This window comes from Trachinotus anak, unplaced genomic scaffold (genome assembly GCF_046630095.1).
Source record: "Trachinotus anak isolate AG129_WGS33_773 ecotype Australia unplaced genomic scaffold, CSIRO_AGI_Tana_v1 ptg000023l, whole genome shotgun sequence".
Taxonomy (NCBI): Eukaryota; Metazoa; Chordata; class Actinopteri; order Carangiformes; family Carangidae; genus Trachinotus; species Trachinotus anak.
Genome location: NW_027273874.1, coordinates 2,679,396 through 2,699,177, shown reverse-complemented (window position 1 = coordinate 2,699,177; position 19,782 = coordinate 2,679,396). Strand labels below are relative to the sequence as shown.

The following is a 19,782-nucleotide window of genomic DNA, read 5'->3' as shown; positions in this document are numbered from 1 at the left end:
GCGCATGCACACGCACACGCAACCCTGCTCCAAAATTTTTTTTTTTTTTTTTTTTTTTTTTTTATACAGCGGTGGGGGCTCCGGGAGAATATAAGGTGGCCATGTTTGATAGATGTGTGTCGGGCTCTGCAATGCAGAAAGCGAGAGTTGTTGCGTGTGATCTTGCAAGTGACAGTGACACCAGGCGAGTCCGTGGGATTCGTGACTGATCCGGACTTGGGGAGAGAGGGAGAGAAAAAGGAGAGGTGTTGGGGTTGGGAGGGGAGGGAGGGAGGGAGGGAGGGAGTCAGGCAGGGACGGGGGGGGGGGGGGGTCAGACAGAAAAGAAACAAACAAGTAACAATGTAACTTACATGCAGTCACACACCCCTTTTTCTTGTAACAATGTGTACGTTTTTAAGGAGGGAGGGGGCGCACGGAGAGAGAAAGACCGACGGAGAGAGATAGAGAAAGGAGGAGGGGGGTGCGTTCTGAAATAATATAGTCAGCCATTTTTTATGTAAGGGGATTTTTTCTTATTGGGGGGGTTGTTAAAAAATAAATATAAGAGGGCGGCCATCTTTGTTGCTCTGCCTAGTGTAAAATATTCCAAAACGCCCCCCACTTTTTTCTGTGCCGATTTGAATATTAAATAAATATCATACATTCGGGCAAGAATACGCTTTTTTGAATACAAGGACGGATCCAATGACAGGGATATAATGTCCTCTCCTCTCCGGTCCTGTGAGGAAGACGAGGGCATGGTGGTTAATTCCGAGGGAGGAGATTTTGATGAAGAAGACGACGACGGAGACCTAGACGAGAACGCAAGCGACATAAACTCGCCGGCGGCGCCTCGGGAAACTGCAACACCAGCCGCGCCAGGTACAGTAAGAAAACTGGCGGACAGAGTCGGGAGCGCGCACACGAAATTAAAAAACACTCTTAGTAGCAGCAAAAATCTCGGGAGGAAGGGCTGGTCGGGAGCAGCCCAAGCCCACAGTTTGTGTGCCCCATATCGGCTGCTTTCTGCAGGTCCGGCACGGTACAGTACAGCCCAGCGAGGGCTCGGGTGCGCGCATATAAAATAGAAACAGTACTTAGTTGTGATTTAGAAAAAAAAAAAAAAATTAAATGAAAAAAAAAAATAAGGAGGCAGCTTTTTCAAACGCCTAACCCCGCTGTATATATTCTCCTGTTGTTGCACCTTTATGTTGCTGTAGGTGCCATACTTGCAGCTGCAACACAGGCTGGGAAAAAAAAAAAAAAAAAACTGGCGAGAGCGCGCTTTGGAAAACACAAACTCCAGTCCAGTTTGTAACAAAATGCTCTCATATATATCCAGCCGGACAGATGTGTTTCTGTGTGTGTGTGTGTGTGTGTGTGCCCCCCTCATCCCTCCCTCGCCAACTTCACTTCCTCTTCACCTCCGGCGCATCCCCACAAAGTTTAAACTAACTTGTCACAGCTGCTCCACCATGGAAAGTTGCAGCTTGTCTCTCCCGCAGGTCCTAGACATGCATGGCGTGCGACAGAGCTTGTTCTGCGGGGTAATAAGGTCGCCCTGAGGGGTAGAAAGCACACGGCAGTCAGGCTGGCAGAGCATGGACTCCACCGCCCGGAGGCTATATATATATATATATATATATATATATTTGATACCCACCTCCAGAGGAGATGGTGCGTTTTGCTGTGCAGACATAAAAGTGGGATAGTGGGAGATGGTGGAGTGAGACAGAAACTTGACCCCCCCCCCCCCCCCCCCGCCCCTTTGTCGCCAGGACAGGTCACAGTAGGACCCTGCTGCTGCATGCTGCACACTCAGCACAGAAAGGTGTGACTCCCTCTGGTAGCTTATACCTGCTCACTAATTAACATTTATTATTATTATTATTATTATTATTATTATTAACTTCTTGGCGTTTGGGGCCACAGGAACTGGGTGTTCTTTGCTGCAGGGAAGCCAGTATCGATCCTGTCAGGAGATGATTGATTGACTGTGACATTCTGGGAGCTTCTGTGACAGTGAGGTTGGCACAGGGCTGCAGCTGAAGTGAGGAGCTTGCAGAAAGTAGTGGTGGTTGGTTAAGTCAGTTCATAACAGGCGGAATAATAACTCAAAGTATTTGGGGTTGGATGCAATGCAGATGTGGTAGAAAGACTTAAAAGTCACAGTGCAGATGCCACAAGGGAGGAAAGGTGAGATGACTCAAGACAAACGGGGCGAAAGTGTCATTTCCTATGTGGATATTACAGGGATCATAAATTGCATTGTCTTGAGACTTAATTAGCTCGGACTCGCCGCCATGCCGTTGCCAGACAGGCAGATTAGTGTCGGGCTTCCCGTGGAGGACCCTAACCCGCTCACGACCTCTAGCAGCGGTCACAGAGGTGATCGCGGTCCCGGTGCGGGAACAGCGGAGCGGGCAGGAGGAGTCGCTCCAGTTCACCGCGAACGTCCCGCTGCTGCTGGCGGCCTCTGAATCACCGAGCCCCGCGTTGGTGCTGCAGCCGCCCCCGGCGTGTCTTCGGCGGCGGCACGCTGCACGGGTACGCGGGAAGCGGGGTTGGTGGATGGGGGGGGGGGTCTTCTGCTGCTGCTGCTGCTGCTGCTGCTGCTGGTGGTGGGAGCGCGCACCAGCAAAAAGCAGGCAGACAATAAAATCCAACAAAATGTAGCCCGTAGACCGCAGCCCGTATTTTGGTGATGCTTTAATGCTTTGCTGCATTTTGCCTGCAGCTATGCGTCCCTGTGTTCTTCCGTGTGTGTCTCTCTTTACTTCATGCCAGGTCAGGTTGCAGGTTAAATTGCTTTCCCTGTGGTTGTGATATTGCCCAGGGACCTTGGGGAATTACTGCCCTGATATTTTCACCTAATTTGTTCCCTGAAAGCAGAGATACACTCGTGTAGTTTAAATGCGCTGGGGTTGAGTCTGCTATGATAAATGGAGGGTGGGCTTGGGTTTGTGTCCCCTTAAATCAAAAGTTTTGCAATTGCAACACAGAATTTTATTCTGTTAGATTCTGTTGTTACTAAGCAATAAATAAAATAACAGAGATGGTTTGTTTACAAAGCTGGTCACACTTTTGCGTTGCCATAAACCAATTATTTCTATGCTATGGCACCACTAACACCAGCTGTCAAATCTACTTTGACAAAGCCCTTTGACAAACTGTATCTAATTTAGCATGTGTCACAATCCAGACAAGGTCAGAGGTCGCTGAAGCCACAGTAGCTATCACGCAGCTTTTGTTGTCTGTCATTATGCTCAGCGGGGATAAGCTGGCTTGTTGGGAAGTGTTTTGAGAAGATTATTGTTCATCTGATTCTGATAGCTGTCTTTCTTTCACGCTTCCTTTAACCCCCCCCCCCCCCCCCACGCTCTCTTTTATTGCTCCTCACAGAAGAGGCAGAGATATCAGACAGAGAGGTCCCGTGCAGGAAGAAAGGGAGGCCCAAGAAAAAGAAGGACACAAAGAAGAAGGACAAAGAGGGGAAACCAATCAAAGCAAAAAAACGCAAGAAGCTTGTAAGTTTGTTAAGCTGTCTCGCTCTGGATGTTTCACTTTGCTGACTATATTACATGTCTTCATTATTTTTCAATACCGTCCTCTCTCGTCCCGTGTTCAGGACAGTGATGTAGAGAGAGACTCAGACAGAGAAAGAGACTACGGCGAGAACTCGGACAGTGTAGCCAGCGACTATGGATCTGGTGAGAAAAAGAAAAAGAAGAAACATAAAGAAAGGAAGGAGAAGAAAACCAAGAAGAAGAAAAAAGATGACGGGGACCGAGACAGCAGTCAGGAGGAAACAACCAAGGTAAAGCATGGTTACTCAAACTCATCTACGTCAACGCATCCGCGACATCTACGTCATTCTCATCTGTTTGGTGGGTTCTTCTCAGCAACCGATAGAGCAGAAGACCTCGGCCCAGCTGGCAAAGGAGTGGGGTCTGGAGGATGTTGATCATACCTTCACAGAGGAAGACTACAGGGAACTCACCAACTACAAAGCCTTCAGCCAGTTCATGCGGTATTGCTGGTTTTTTTTGCTTTTCACATGGTGATGATGTGGCTGGAATGAAGACAAGCAAACCTCATATATATAAATATATATATATATATATATATATATATATATATATATATATATATATATATATATATATATATATATATATATATATGTATAGTGTCCTCAAATATGTCACAAGTACAGTTTGAAGAGTGATGGAGATGTTGCTCAATGTTCAATATGCAACAAACCAACAAAGTTCCAGTTTTCATTAGTGGCTACATGAGTGATTTTAGACCACATTCACGCTAAATCTGTTAATTTAGAAAAAGCTGTTTATGTATGAAAATGTGTGTCCGCACATCACATGCTTTTACACCTTTCCCTGTTTGTGTTGTGAGATGGAGCTGAGCGAGCATAAAATAGTGTTTTTGCTCATAAATGCTACGTGTAAACCAGGTGAACAATAACGCCTGTGTTGTGAGACGTCACTACTTTATGATAAGGCAGTGGTTTGACCACATGAGCATTAATGTTTAATATTAATGACTGAGGGCAGCGATTTGCTGAAGGAGGTGACAGAGGAAGTTAGAGGCCATGGAAAGTTTACTGTCACACAGCACCAAATTAGGCTGATGACAAATCCTCAGGTTTTGCAAAAGCTCAGTTTTCGCAGTCCACGCTAAAATGTTTGGTTGGCTGTTAGACTGTTTCAGAAATGTGTGGACAGAGACACAATTTGATATAGATGTATTCTTAATCTGTTTCAATAAACTTGTGGAGTTCAGTTCAGAATTAAACCAACAGAGGTAGCAGGGTGTGATGGATAAATGGTCCCTGATTAGCCAGTTTTTACCGTTTTCATAATTGTAGCATTAAATATTCTATTAAGTCAGAACAGGATTGAGGTGGTGAGTTGCTGAGTGCAGTCACTGTGTGAAACAGGGTCAACTAATTGGAAGGATTTTAGGAATCAAAGGAGTTTAGCTGCTAATTATGCAGATGTTGAGTCTGTGTGGTCTCTGTTGTCTCACAGAATTAGGATCATTCATATTCACAGAGGAAGTGATGTTCTCCTGTCCCACAGTTATGTACATATGCATAGTGTGCAAGTTTAAAGCCCAGTTTGGAGAGAGCTTGTGTCTGGTTTTGTTTTTCAGGTCTGCCTAGTGAAAGCAGATACTGTATGTGCAGACATATGTGTAACATGTACTTTTGCAGTACTTAAAACCGACTAATGGCTACTTTTCAGCAGCAAAACATTACTGACTCACATATACTCGCTTTGCTGTTCAGAACATTGTTTCCAATGATGATGAAAATAACTTAGACGTTTAAATACACAACTTAAGATTTCAAATGCTGAACCCTTCAAAATAAACATCCAAACTTTCATATGAACCTTTGCTACATTGCGTTTTAACCAATCACAGACCCACTGTAACAATTCTCTGTGTTTTCATTTCTTCAGTATTCGCTGCAGGTCCTCTCTTGTTACTACTTTTGAGGGTAATTTGTTTCTGTTTAACTTTATATGAAGCTTCATACTTCAAACACACACCGGCTTCCTCCTACACTGGCAGAACCATAAAACACAGACTGTGCTTCCGTCCACTACCAGCAGCATGTTAACACAGATACAGGAGGCTTTGGGTTGAAAGAGCACAAGCACCATTACTCGAATTTGTCTTCCTCTGGCAGTTGTGCCTTTATCATCTCAGCTCGCTGTGTTAGCCGGTGTGTTGGTGGCAGCCTGTACCTCGGCCTCTGCGGCTGACTCATACCTGCTTTGACTCTGATAAGATGAAGTAATCCATAACGCCTAAAATATGGGTATGCTGGGTAGTTATTTGGTTGTCTTATTTGGCCGACTCAACTCCTCCAGCAGACTGAGCTGTAGAAGAAAACTAATGCCTTCTCAGCCAAATTGTTCTTCCACCAAATGACTAGAGTTATATCAGCTTTTGCAAATACTCTATATTCAAACCATTCCTGTGGCTGATACTTCGGGAACAATACAATAAAACGAGGAAAATGTAAACCATTTTACAGAGAAAGCTTATAGAATCAGGTTAAAGTTCAGTCTTTCCAATGATCCTGCCCTCTCTCTCTCCCAGGCCAATGATAGCCAAGAAAAACCCTAAGATCCCCATGTCAAAGATGATGACCATCCTGGGGGCCAAATGGAGGGAGTTCAGCTCGAACAACCCCTTCAAGGGCAACGCCGCAGCTGTCGCGGCAGCGGCTGCAGCTGCTGCTATTGCCGTCGCCGAGCAGGTCTCTGCAGCGACTGCCTCGCCTGAGCCGCTGCCACAGCCGCCACCACTCAGAAAGGCCAAGACGAAAGAGGGCAAAGGTCAGTGGTCGGCTTTGGACCTCCTCTGTGCCCCTTTAGGTTTTGTGTCAGTTTAGGCTGTTTAGGCAGAAATAGTAGTAAAAAGCACCACAACAATCTTTAAAGTTCAATGTTTCCATGGTAATACAAGACAAAAACTAAGTGTACTGTGCGTAAAAACATCACTTTTATTTTTGAGTATGCACTCAATACTACTACTCATTATTTTATGTCTAATGTTGCCTATGATCTTGTTATCTGTCCAGGCCCTGGCTATAAGAAGCGCAGTAAAAGTCCTCGAGTCCCCGACAAGAAGAAGGCTCTTGCAAAAGCTAAAAAGATGGCACCCATTCGTATCAAACTGTCGCCCATCGGTGCCAAGAGGAAGAAGAGCTGCTCAGTGAGTATAAAGGTTATAGTGTGCTGATAACAGTGAAGAGAGATCAGTGAATCGCCTCGGTTCTTGTTCTTTTGCCCGTTTTTGTGACCCGTTTACCTCTTTTTCTTTCTTTCTTTCTTTCTTTCTTTCTTTCTTTCTTTCTTTCTTTCTTTCGCACCTTTCCTCACCTACTTTCTTGTCCTCTGTCAGAGTGAGGACATGGACGAGGATGAGTCTGAGCAGGAGGACTCCAGCGTTCACAGCTCCTCGGTTCGCTCCGACAGCTCTGGCCGTGTCAAGAAGAACAAACGAGGACGGCCTGCCAAGAAGAAGAAGAAAAGTAAGCAAAACTACTTGTACAGCACATAATTATAAATGATATACAGTCCAGCATGTCCACATTTATGTAATAACTCCTGTGTCAAGTTTACTTTAACTTTTTTTTGGAATCCAAAGGAGCACTGCAACCCAACTCTCCTGCAGACACAAAAATGCTTCTCTATAAAAGGATATTTTTCAGTTCAAACCTGAAGAAGACAACTTTGGATACTAGCTTCACATAAACATTTACTAACCCACCAGGCCTTATTGCTTTATGTGAAAACTACATGAGTGATGAGAGTGGCAAAAGATGATGGTTTTTCCAGCTTTATTTTCAGGTCATACCAGCCACTTGTTGCTCTCCTTGAATGAATCAAGTGTCCATACCTGACATCAGAGTTTCATTTTTCCCCAACCAGGGCAAAGCTGACTTTAGAAGGACGGAGTGCTCTTGTGTTTTGCAGCCTCACACTGTGATGTACTGTGAGGAGCCACTGAGTGTGGTGCTACACAAGGAGAGGTTCGCTCCATTTTCAAGGAGATAAGAGTGAAAAGTGAGGAGTCGGTCGACAGTAAAAAAAAAAAAAAAAAAAAACAACTTTGCTGAAATTGTGGCAAAATTTACCTGCAGTCTCCACAGTGACAAAACAGAATGAAGAAAAAGAGACGCAGTGGCCAGAAGATTGTGTCTTTACCTGGAGTGGAAAAATGTCCGTGGAGAAGATTATGATTACTATTATTATTATTTTTATTGTAGTTTCTGACCTTGATTACAACTACAAACAGAAATGAGTTGCTACTTTGCACCAAGTCATGGAAACGGTTGTGGAAGGTGATTGGTTGCTCATGTACACAATACTTGCAAAGTGGCAGAGACAGTGTCACATGACGCATTTGTTTCCAATGGATTTTGATCACTAAACCGTCAACGCAGGTGAACATTCATGCAAAAATGTTGTGCATTACGCAGCATACATTTGTACTTTTTTAGTTTGACTTATCTTTTAGTGTGAAAGGCAAATTCCAGACAGATGGAAGTAATGTCTGTCTCCCATCTTTTCGTGTCATTTCCCGCCCATCTCCAGTCCCAGGTGAAGAGGAAGGGGACGGTTATGAGACCGATCATCAGGACTACTGCGAGGTGTGTCAGCAGGGCGGGGAGATCATCCTGTGTGACACTTGTCCCAGAGCTTACCACCTCGTCTGCCTTGAGCCTGAGCTGGACAAAGCCCCTGAGGGCAAATGGAGCTGCCCGCACTGCGTGAGTACAACTATGCCAAAGCACACACCAAGCAACATGGCGACTTGGCAAACCTGAGTGAAAAAAAATGGTTAAAAGTGTTTTGTTTTTTTTTGCCCTGGAGGACCAGATGAGCAGAGCCTTTGTAGCTTGCATCACAAATCTGAGTGGAGAGCTGGCTGCATGCAGACACACACACAATCCTTCCCAGACAAAGACAGATACCTGAAGTGGTGCTGTGGGTATAAATCTATTCAATAATGTCACCGAAAGATCAAAGTGCACCGTCGAGATACTGAATCTGTGATGGAAAACAAGCCTGATGATTGAGCTCAGTGTAGCTGAGCTCAGTCATCACTTCAGGAAAGACAGAGTGAACCGCTAGCAGAGGAAAAAGAAAACACTGACTGATCTTTGAAGCCCTTAGGTGCTGAATGTGATGTGATTATTGCATCTTTCAGTTTATTTCAGTTTAACTTTTCTTCAGCTTCAGTGAAAATTGGTCCATGTGTTGCTTTCAAGCCTTTGTTCTCAGTGTCTCCAGGTTGAATGTGTGTGTGTGTGTGTGTGTGTGTGTGTGTTGGTAGTGGTGTGCATCACCGTCTGCCACAGGGGTGCCAAGTTGGTAATTCCACACATAGTGGATTTAATGTGTTATGGGCAGATGTTTGGCAGAGTTGCATGATCTGGCAAAATGGTAACTCTAAAAATCTTTTCCTTTGGCATTTTACTGAGTAGTTTCCACAGTAAGGAAACTATTAGAACAAATAAACTGGAGCCTAAATCCTTTGTGAGATTAAACTGATTTTATTCATAGATGTGGACCTACTCCCAGCTGCCGGTTGCTGTTGTCGCTGAAATGCTTTATCTTCAACTACATCAAACCAGAATCTGCAATGTGCAGGTTGCACCTTGCTACATGAAATAATTTCCTCTACCACTCACACTCACAACCCAGTGCACGAGTCTTGTAGGAATGTCAAATGTTTCTGCAATTTGCATGCTGCAGCCGTCATCTAGGATCTGTGTTAGTGACTCTTGCAAATTTCTGAAACAGACTCAGTAAACAACTCACATGTATCTTTTATTGTTTTCCATCAGCTGCCACAGCTTACTGCTTTCTTTCCCCCCAGACTTCTAGCTTTCTATCTGTCAGCAGGCTGATTTAGCAAATCACCCTGATGTCAGTTTTCAACTAACTCCAGCTTCCACCAGATATGTGAGCCATTCTTCTGCTAGAATGCGTTTATTGGTGATTGAGGAGGCAATGCTGTTATAAATATTAATACTCATTGTTCATTAATAGCCATTTTTGCACAAGAAGAGTAGAACCCTTTGAATTTGTCCTGCTAGTCTGTAGATCAAGCTTATGACCTTCTTTCACAAGCTCCCTCTAAGTTCTCACTTGTATCTAATTCTCTCAGTTGTAGTTACTCAAAGCAAAAAAAAAAAAAAGAAATATTGACTTCTACCTGGATACACCTTGGCAGCTGATTAATTCGTTCAAGATCTTCATGTATTCAGGACTCCTGTTGGAATCAGTTCCCTGTTGTTCATCCTTTTCCAGGAAAAAGAGGGAATCCAGTGGGAAGCAAAGGACGAGGACTTTGAGGATTTTGAGGAGGACAGCGAGGACAGGGTCATATCAGAGGTTGGGGTTGCGATGGGGGTCGGGGTCGGGGTCGGAGTTCCCACAGGGGCGGAGGAGGAGGATGACGACCACATGGAGTTCTGCCGGGTGTGTAAAGACGGAGGCGAGCTGTTGTGCTGCGACACCTGCACCTCGTCCTACCACATCCACTGTCTAAACCCCCCGCTGCCAGAAATCCCCAACGGAGAGTGGTTGTGTCCACGATGCACGGTTCGTTACTCTGCTGTTGCCCGCTCTGTTTTATCTTATTGCTGTATGTGTTGATTCAGGACTCTGTGTATGGTCCATCTAGTTTACTTGTTATATTGTTTATATGAGGTTTGTTTACCTATTTACAGCCTTACAAATTTAGACTTTATGAGTCAGTTATGGATATATGATAGAGGTAGAACGCATTAAGGTCCTTATATTAAGGCAGGATAAGGCTGATGGGACACTAAACAACTTTTTCCAAGTTTATGGCAGAAATAAATCTAATATAAATCCTATAGAATGATTTAAAAAAATCAAAACACAGCTCAAAATTATTGTTCAAGTATTAAGAAAACTAATACAAAGGGTCATGAAGTGTGTACAGTATATTATTTATTTTATCTTTATATTATAACATATATTAACATCAAAACTGTTCTCTTCCCAGTAATTGTTCTGACAGAAGCAAAATGCTCCTATAACAAATCTCAGCTTTCTTTTCAAAATAAAAGACCATATTTAGATCTGATGAGGATGTGTGTTCTCGCTCTAGTGTCCTCCAATCAAAGGTCGCGTCCAGAAGATCCTCCACTGGCGGTGGGGAGAACCTCCGCCTCCCATTCCCGTTCCCCCTGCTCCAGACGCCCCACCTGATGCCCCACCACCCCCACCCATGAAGGGCCGAGCTGAGAGGGAGTTCTTTGTCAAGTTGGTTGGACAGTCCTACTGGCACTGTACGTGGATCACTGAGCTCCAGGTGAGAGGGATGAATGTGAAGTGAAATCCTGAAATGGTTTCACTGTTTAGAGCAACATAAGCTCAAGAATACAAGGATGGAGGTCTATGAAAGACTCAAAATTCAGTCTTCCTCTAGTAAATGAGTCTAATGACTAAAATCTCCCCCCTCTCTCCTCCAGCTGGAGATCTTCCACTCGGTGATGTACAGAAACTACCAGAGGAAGACGGACATGGACGAGCCTCCCAGTCTGGATTATGGTTCGGGAGGAGAGGACGAGAACGGAGTGGGAAAGAGCGAAAAGAGGAGGGCCAAGGATCCCCAGTACGCCATCCTGGAGGACAAGTACTACAAATATGGCATCAAACCTGAGTGGATGATGATCCACCGCATCATCAACCACAGGTAAGGGACTGTGCTTTCAGTGTGTGAGTGTGTGTGTGTGTGTATGTCCAAATGTGTGTGCATGCATTAACACGTGATGCTGTTAAAAATCAAATGTTGCTCCATTACTTGTATCTTAAAAAGGAACCATTCATGTTGCAAAGTGTAAAGGGAACAGGTTAGAGTAATATATTTATTAGCATATGCTCATCACAATTTTCCAGTTTACTGTATGTGACATGTGGATATTATTGTGTGCTTTAACTGTTTGTATTTATGTCACATCCTGTCAGTGTCGACAAGAAGGGGATGTACCACTACCTGGTCAAGTGGAGAGACCTGACCTATGACCAGTGCACCTGGGAGAGAGACGACCTGGAGATCCCTGATTTTGCAATCTACAAGGCGAACTACTGGAGACACAGGTAGGACTGCTGGGAACATCTTCATCTTCATCTTCATCTTCACTGATTTAGATGTGGAAAAACAAACCGAACTGCTCTCAAGGTGCTGTCATACAAAGGACCCTAAACTGTAGTCACAATATTTCAAAAATACAGTAGCCCTTTTTAAAAAAAATTATTACAGGAAGAAAATCATTTTTCAGAATAATATGAATGTAATGATGTTGTTCCAGCTGTTTTCATCGGAAAGCATGAAAACCTACTGTAGGCTAATGCATAGCTAAATTCATATATTGAACATTCTGTCCATACACATTTATTAATCACATCTTGTTTATTTTATTTCTTGCTCATAACTGTCCTCCTGTCCAACAGGGATGCAATAATGAAGGAGGATCCAGACAAACCCAGGAAAATTAGGAGCAAGAACCAGGAGGGTGAAGAGGAGTCTCCTGCCTCACCGGTCACTGACGTGAGTTAACTGTAGCTGCAGTTTCAGTTTCCCGAAAGTCTGAGTTACATCAGCTTCCTGTCTGTATTTTTTTACACCAAATCTCACTTCTGGAAGAATGTTTGGCTTTTGTTTTTTTGTCGCAGATGCTCTGGAAGCTTTGTTCAGTGGCTCCCGGTCAGATTTTAAAAGAGAACAATACTGTTTGAAAATGAGATCATTGCGTTTATTTTTAATGTTTTAAATTTACTTACTCTTACTCTGTTATTCTAAAGATACCTGCTCCCTATGAAGTGAAGTCATACATACATATGTGTAAATAAATATGGTCGTTGAAATGTACAGTAAATATTCATAGTTTCTTTTTGTGGACTGGTTTTGTCTTTTAGAATAAAACTTACACAATTACCTTGAGTTGATCAGCAAATATCTGAAAGCAAATATGAATGAAAAGAATTCATATAAACCTGTAATATTGCTGCTATTAATACGTCTCATAGTGATAAAACTGCTGTTACAAACACAATTCATTCATCCCAGTCAGGTTTTTCAAGCCTCTCTTCTTGCCTTCTTTCCTTCCAGCCTACGATAAAATACGAGGAGCAGCCAGACTTTGTCACATCGACAGGCGGGACGCTGCATCTGTACCAGCTGGAGGGTTTGAACTGGCTGCGGTTTTCCTGGGCTCAGGGCACAGACACCATCCTAGCAGATGAGATGGGCCTGGGCAAGACCATCCAGACCATTGTCTTTCTCTATTCACTTTTTAAAGAGGTGCTGAAGCGGCATGTTTCTGTCATCATCTTGTTCCAACTCCTCGTGAATTTTGATACTGAAGCAAAAGCGTGGGTTCTCCTTTCTCAGGGTCACACTAAGGGTCCGTTCCTGGTTAGCGCTCCGCTCTCCACCATCATCAACTGGGAGAGAGAGTTTGAGATGTGGGCGCCTGACTTCTATGTGGTGGCATACACGGGAGACAAGGACAGTCGAGCTATCATCAGAGAGAACGAGTTCTCCTTCGACGACACTGCTGTCAAAGGAGGAAAGAAGGCTTTTAAACTGAGGGTGAGGAAGAGGAAAGTGAAGATGACCTGTTTAGATATGAGCAGGAAAGGAGATGGTCAACAATAAGCCAATAAATCTGTGCTATCCTTGCCTTTATACTGAAGCTCAGATATGAGGAAAAATTATTTTGAGCTTGTTACATAAACATAGCATAAAACATTAACCACTGTAATGCATAAAACAGTGACATAGTAAAATTTGTTCTGTTTCTGCAGAGGGAAGCTCCTATTAAATTCCACGTGCTGCTGACTTCCTATGAGTTGGTGACCATCGACCAGACGGCGCTGAAGTCCATCGACTGGGCCTGTCTGGTGGTGGACGAGGCTCACCGCCTTAAGAACAACCAGTCCAAGGTACTACAGCTAGAGTGTGTATTTGTAAACAGCAGAATAATTAACAGGCTAACCAAGCCATAAAAAAAAATAATGTGTGTATGACAGGGAGTCTGTGTTTGCAGTTTTTCAGGCGTCTGAATGACTATAAGATCGACCACAAGCTGCTGCTGACAGGAACTCCTCTCCAGAACAACCTGGAGGAGCTCTTTCACCTGCTCAACTTCCTCACACCCAACCGCTTCAAGTAGGACACACACACACACACACAAGTACACACATGCATGAAGAATTCTGCTAATTTTATGCTTTTTCCTGCCAGGTCTCTTAAAGTTGAAACAATTATGTGCATAAAAATGATGGTTGCTGGCAAAAATAAGTGTATTTTTCCATAGAATATTGTTTATATAAGCACCAAGATTCAGATAATATATGGTAATTATAATCAGTACAATCTATCTGCTAAAGACAGATTATACCGGTCACCTCACCCAGTTCATCTCTCTGCACAGTAACCTTGAGGGCTTCCTGGAGGAGTTCGCCGACATCTCCAAGGAGGACCAGATCAAGAAGCTCCACGACCTGCTGGGGCCTCACATGCTGCGGAGGCTGAAGGCCGACGTCTTCAAGAACATGCCCGCCAAGACCGAGCTGATTGTCAGAGTGGAGCTGAGCCCTATGCAGAAGTATGACATTTTTCTGTCAGATTTAGCCCAGTTTATAATTAGAATCCCTGACGTGTTTTCACCTGCAAATTACATAAACCATGGTTAATTAGCTTCAATTATTTGGGTTTTGAAAAGCTCAGTGGCTGCTGTGTGAGCTAAAAATGTTATTTGAAAGAACTGCAGCTCAGTAGAGATGGACCATAATTACTGGTTTTAATGCGAATCAAGCCCCACACTGAAAAAGGCATCGATCAAAAATCATCATAAGGTCCTTTATACTAACCTTTTTAGTATAAGGGTTGGTTTCCATAATATATTTATACTGTAAATTGTAAATATAATATGTAACATGAAGAAGGAGATGAGACAACTCCAAACGAACTGGAGAGTTTTATGTTCAAATCATTTCATCATTGTCTTTGTGTTTTTAAATACAGGAAATACTACAAGCTGATTTTGACCAAGAACTTTGAGGCTCTGAACTCAAAAGGCGGAGGAAACCAGGTCTCTCTGCTCAACATCATGATGGACCTAAAGAAGTGCTGCAACCACCCCTACCTCTTCCCTGTTGCCTCCATGGTAAGAAGGGGCGAACGCACAGAAACACACACACTTTAAATACAGTTTTACACTTTTTATTTCTTTTGTGGTTTACTTTCTGTCTCTCCTAAACTGCATAGCAGTGACACCATGTGGTGATGTAAGGTAGTGCTATCACACTTGTCCTTTTCAATGTAGAGTTAAAATTACAGACGAGATACAATTAATTATTATGAGACACCACATCGCTTTCCATTCATTTATCAACAGTGTAGTGCAAGAATTAAGATGTGTATGATTGTTTACACTGTGGCACTGTTTGTGTGTGTTTGTAGGAAGCCCAAAAAACACCCAGCGGTGCGTACGAGGGGTCAGCCCTCACTAAGGCTTCTGGGAAACTGACGCTGTTGCAAAAGATGCTGAGGAAACTGAAAGAGCAGGGGCACCGAGTGCTCGTCTTCTCACAGGTACACACTCGTGCACACACACACACACACACACACACACACACACACACATACAGACACACATAGGTACAGGCAAGTGCATAAACGCACACCAGATGGACACCTCTCTCCGCAGATGTTATATTAGTCTCATGACACGTCCAGAAGGCTCAGCTGCAGACTGTGATTTCAGCTGTTCGTGTGTGCATGGGTAATCAAGTATAGATGAAAACACATACACATCACCAGCTCTCTCTCTCTCTCTCTCTCTCTCTCCCTCTCTCTCTCTCTCTCTCCTCTTGCAGATGACTAAAATGCTGGACTTATTAGAAGATTTCCTGGACTATGAAGGTTATAAATATGAGAGAATTGATGGAGGCATCACAGGAGCACTGAGGCAAGAGGCCATTGACCGCTTCAATGGTGAGATACTGGAAAATGTGCGGTCATTAAAGGCGCAGTGAATTGTCCGTGACCTCTGTTGGTGACTAATAGGAAACACATCATCATCATAAACAGGTCTGTTCAGTCAGAAATATTATAGATGCAGCAGGAGTCAGTCAAAGAAAGTTAATCAAACTCGTCACAACACAAAATACTGCTGTAATATTATTTTGCTTTTTGGGTTTTGGCCTTGAGAACAAGACTCTACATCCTGGCTGGATGATTGATGATGTTAATGTAGTCATAGGAATGTGTGTTTGTACTATATATATTGTTAAACATCTTCCATTTGTCTACCATTAGAGATCTTTAAATATCTCTAAATGCATTGGGTAATTAGTGAACACGGTAATATTGCATTTTTATATTATTTTTGTATCACAGTAATGAAGTACTTTGATTTGTTAGATATTTAAATTGCTGAATTTTTATCCAAATAAATTAAAAAAAAAATTAAAAACACTCAGTCCATTTTCCAGAAAATGTATTATATCTTGATATGTGTTGATATATCAAGTGATTGTAAAATTATATATAGCAGGTTTAGGGGGATTTATCTATATCCAAGTCCTACTTCATAGTTTCATTCTCCTCCACTGCTGAGCAGATGGAAAGAGAGTAGATGATAACAACCGAGAATTACCTACAGTTTAGAAGAATTAGTGTCAAAACGACAGATTCCTGAGTATCTTTTTGCTGTTTTTACGATTACCGATGTCTTTGCATTACAAAGGATGAAGAACATTGGGGCACAAAGTTTATTTTCATGTGGAACTTCGCCATATCACTATTCAGATGCTGGCAATGAATGCTCTTAAATTATACACTATAAATTACAGCCTATGGGTGAGTGATTCATTCGTGACGTTTGTACAAGTTCATCTGCTGCCCCAGGCAAACGCTCCAGTAATATTAAACTGTAATGAACCATTAGAGCCAAACAGGGAAACTTCTCTAATGGGAATAACGAAACAGAACTTTCTTGACTCCAGCTTTAAAAAGTAGTTCTGCAGCACTGGTTTATTTAATGTTTTTACTTTTTAAAATGTCTTCATCTGTGATCAAAGATTTAACATTTCTTGTACATGCGGTAGTGCATGTTTCAATTCAAACACTTCAATTTTTTTTGTTTAACAGAGACAAAACAAAAATGGAAATTTATGTTTTTTTCCTTTATTGATGAAGGAATGATGTAGAAATCATTAGAAATCATAGAAATAGAATAGAAATCATACTCCTAATGTCCTGCAAAAATAGAAGACAGCTATAAGTGGATTTTGGAAGATATAAATCTTAAAATGCATCAGCTGAAGTCATCATTAAATGAGTGGTATTTATCAATGACTCTGTCAGTTGGCTTCAGATATGCTACTGAAATTTTATGTAATGGGAAAATCTTACTGATTGCATTTATTATTAACTGTGTTACTAGGGAGCTACGGTTTTTGAGTGAAAAATAGAGAATATCTGCAGCCTGGATCAAAGATTTCAAAACTTTACTGGACTGAAACAATTTTTTACTGTGTGGCCCTTCTGATTAATTATCAGAACTCTAAATAATTCCACAGAATAGTTGAAATAGCACAAAGCTTAAAGAAGTGACAAAATTAAATATAAAAATATTTGAATATAGATGTAATAAATATTTAAAAAATATAAAAACTGTAACTGTACATTTTCTACAGGATCTGTTATGTCTCTATAGTTCATAATATTTCAAATCAAGAAATATCCAGAATCGTAAAAAGGATAGTAACTCAGATTACCACTCTCAAGTTTAAAGATTATCAGGACAGGTTTGATATCAAAATCCTCAGACCATTGGGACTTTTCAGTATCCCCTGAAGTGAAACCTAGATTACCACCATAAAGATGGCTCACATTTGTACTATAATCAATCGGATTCTGTCATTAAAGAGAAATTATTCATATTATTGGCTGTTTGTGTCTCTAACACACTCTCTGTCTCTTTTTTCCAGCTCCTGGTGCTTGTCAGTTTTGTTTCTTGCTCTCCACCAGAGCAGGAGGTTTGGGCATCAACCTAGCCACAGCAGACACCGTCATCATCTTCGACTCCGACTGGAACCCTCACAACGACATACAGGTACAACCGACTGGTAGCTGCCATGGAAGGGAACGAGTATCTACTTTATAAACTCCCTTGTTTCAAAACTTAAAGCTTCCAGTTGTGTTCAGTCTTTGTCTCCGTCCCTCTACACAGGCCTTTAGTCGAGCCCACCGAATCGGGCAGGCCAACAAGGTGATGATCTACCGCTTTGTGACCCGAGCCAGCGTGGAGGAGCGGATCACCCAGGTGGCCAAGAGGAAGATGATGCTGACCCACCTGGTGGTCCGGCCAGGCCTGGGATCCAAGGCCGGCTCTATGACCAAACAGGAACTCGACGACATCCTCAAGTTTGGAACAGAAGAGCTCTTTAAGGATGAGGGAGAAGGTGAAAACAGATACTGTTGAATGTGAAAACTGACAACTGACTGCACTGAATATTTTTGTCAAATGAAATGCCGATTTTTTAAATGTTGCATTTGGGATTAAAGTTGGAAAGGGACTGATTCTAATAGGAAAGAGTTGGCAGGCTTCTTCTCCTGAATGAAATTATTTTGTCAAACTCACTCACTTCAGTGTCCTTTCCTCTTGACACATCTGGCCAGAGGAGAACACTTGTCTTACTCTGGTTTTATTGAAGATATAATTGGCTGACAAGAACATTTTGTTTGTGACATTGGCCTGGAAGAACAGGACCAGTAATTTCCACTTCTTAACCCCACACATGGCAGGTATGAAGAATAACTCGGGGGATAAAGTTGAGGACGAGGGCAACGTGATCCACTACGACAGCACTGCCATTGAGAGGCTGCTGGACCGAAGCCAAGATGCCACGGACGACTCGGACGTCCAGAACATGAATGAGTACCTCAGCTCCTTCAAAGTGGCTCAGTACATGGTCCGAGAGGAGGATAAGGTGAGATAGATGTCCAGTCTAGCAACTGTGTATCTAATGACAAGCTTTCCCAACAAGAAATCCACTGAGATGGAGGATAGAAGAAAAACGAGTGAGTGGGAAAAATGGTGCAGGAGATGAGTGTTTTGTGTTTTGACCACAATGCTTTTGTGGACTGGCCGACAGGTCGGGGTGGACGGAGAGTGGGTGTAATAAATGTCTGCAAATAGCTTCCTGCAGTATTAATGCAAAGGGAAGTGTGATCATTGGATCATCTCATGTGTTCCAAGGCCAAACCACATAATCTTCAACTTGTCTAACCTGCCTGTTACTTCTCTGATGGTCCAGATCGAGGAGATCGAACGGGAGATAATCAAACAGGAGGAGAACGTGGATCCGGATTATTGGGAGAAACTGTTGCGGCATCACTACGAGCAGCAACAGGAGGACCTCGCCAGCAAACTGGGTAAAGGCAAGAGGAACCGCAAACCCGTCAACTACAACGACGCTGCACAGGAAGACCAAGGTAAGTTCACGTAAGGTTTTATGTCAATGACACCTTCATATTAGGATCAGGTTAGCAGTACAAGGAGCTTAAGATGCCCAGGATTGAAAAAGGAAATGTCTTTCACGTGATCCTAAGAATTATTGCTGCAGTAGAACAAAGGTGAAACTTTTTTATTTCATACAAAGATTTATTGTTTTTATCACATGATCCTAGTAGAAATTGTAGGAATTTAGATATGTCTTCTGTTTGAGTTATTGCTTGCACAGTGGACGTGAATGGGCCTGGCCTATTGACACACCACCGTGTGCTGTTTCAGAGTGGCATGCTGACATTTCAGATAACCAGTCCGAGTATTCAGTGGGCTCCGAGGAAGAGGACGAGGACTTTGATGACCGACCAGAAGGTAAGGAGAGATTTAAAAAAAAAAAGAAAAAAAAAAGAGAGCGCGAGAGAGAGTGAGACATCAAGCAGAGCTGAAAGATGCTTGTTGTAACATGCACGCTCTCAGGTCTGTGGTGAATTACAGTTTAAAGTTGATTTAGTTGTTACAGTTGCCTGGCAGAGTCGAACAAATCAGATTTGCCAAAAACACAAATGGCCATCCACCTCCTCCTTCAGACAGTAAAACACTCGGAGCATTTCAGAAGTTTTTGATTTGTTGTTGATGTAGATCTATTAACTGTAAATTTGAAGAAAACTCTGCAAGTCTGCAAAATGTGTGGAACCTAAAAC

The 19,782-nt window shown here is 42.7% G+C and overlaps 1 protein-coding gene across 4 annotated transcripts in view; it reads left to right on the top strand.

Moving 5' to 3' along the window:
* The first annotated feature begins 341 nt into the window (after positions 1 to 341).
* The window catches only part of chd3 (chromodomain helicase DNA binding protein 3), a 43,336-nt gene continuing 23,895 nt past the window's right edge, over positions 342 to 19,782 (top strand). The window contains exons 1-26 of one of the 4 annotated variants that reach the window (XM_071459488.1): positions 342 to 864; positions 3,385 to 3,509; positions 3,611 to 3,799; positions 3,885 to 4,012; positions 6,112 to 6,350; positions 6,596 to 6,729; positions 6,919 to 7,048; positions 8,115 to 8,290; positions 9,837 to 10,130; positions 10,666 to 10,869; positions 11,030 to 11,253; positions 11,526 to 11,657; positions 12,012 to 12,108; positions 12,670 to 12,861; positions 12,952 to 13,152; positions 13,368 to 13,505; positions 13,610 to 13,731; positions 13,997 to 14,170; positions 14,590 to 14,731; positions 15,028 to 15,159; positions 15,444 to 15,561; positions 17,562 to 17,686; positions 17,804 to 18,035; positions 18,379 to 18,563; positions 18,891 to 19,068; positions 19,388 to 19,453. In XM_071459488.1, the coding sequence (XP_071315589.1) occupies positions 702 to 864; positions 3,385 to 3,509; positions 3,611 to 3,799; positions 3,885 to 4,012; positions 6,112 to 6,350; positions 6,596 to 6,729; positions 6,919 to 7,048; positions 8,115 to 8,290; positions 9,837 to 10,130; positions 10,666 to 10,869; positions 11,030 to 11,253; positions 11,526 to 11,657; positions 12,012 to 12,108; positions 12,670 to 12,861; positions 12,952 to 13,152; positions 13,368 to 13,505; positions 13,610 to 13,731; positions 13,997 to 14,170; positions 14,590 to 14,731; positions 15,028 to 15,159; positions 15,444 to 15,561; positions 17,562 to 17,686; positions 17,804 to 18,035; positions 18,379 to 18,563; positions 18,891 to 19,068; positions 19,388 to 19,453 (4,240 nt within the window). In that variant the 5' untranslated portion in view covers positions 342 to 701. Of the gene's footprint in view, positions 865 to 3,384; positions 3,510 to 3,610; positions 3,800 to 3,884; positions 4,013 to 6,111; positions 6,351 to 6,595; positions 6,730 to 6,918; positions 7,049 to 8,114; positions 8,291 to 9,836; positions 10,131 to 10,665; positions 10,870 to 11,029; positions 11,254 to 11,525; positions 11,658 to 12,011; positions 12,109 to 12,669; positions 12,862 to 12,951; positions 13,153 to 13,367; positions 13,506 to 13,609; positions 13,732 to 13,996; positions 14,171 to 14,589; positions 14,732 to 15,027; positions 15,160 to 15,443; positions 15,562 to 17,561; positions 17,687 to 17,803; positions 18,036 to 18,378; positions 18,564 to 18,890; positions 19,069 to 19,366; positions 19,454 to 19,782 lie in introns of all 4 variants that reach the window. The other 3 variants (XM_071459487.1, XM_071459490.1, XM_071459489.1) reach the window with 3 other exon arrangements.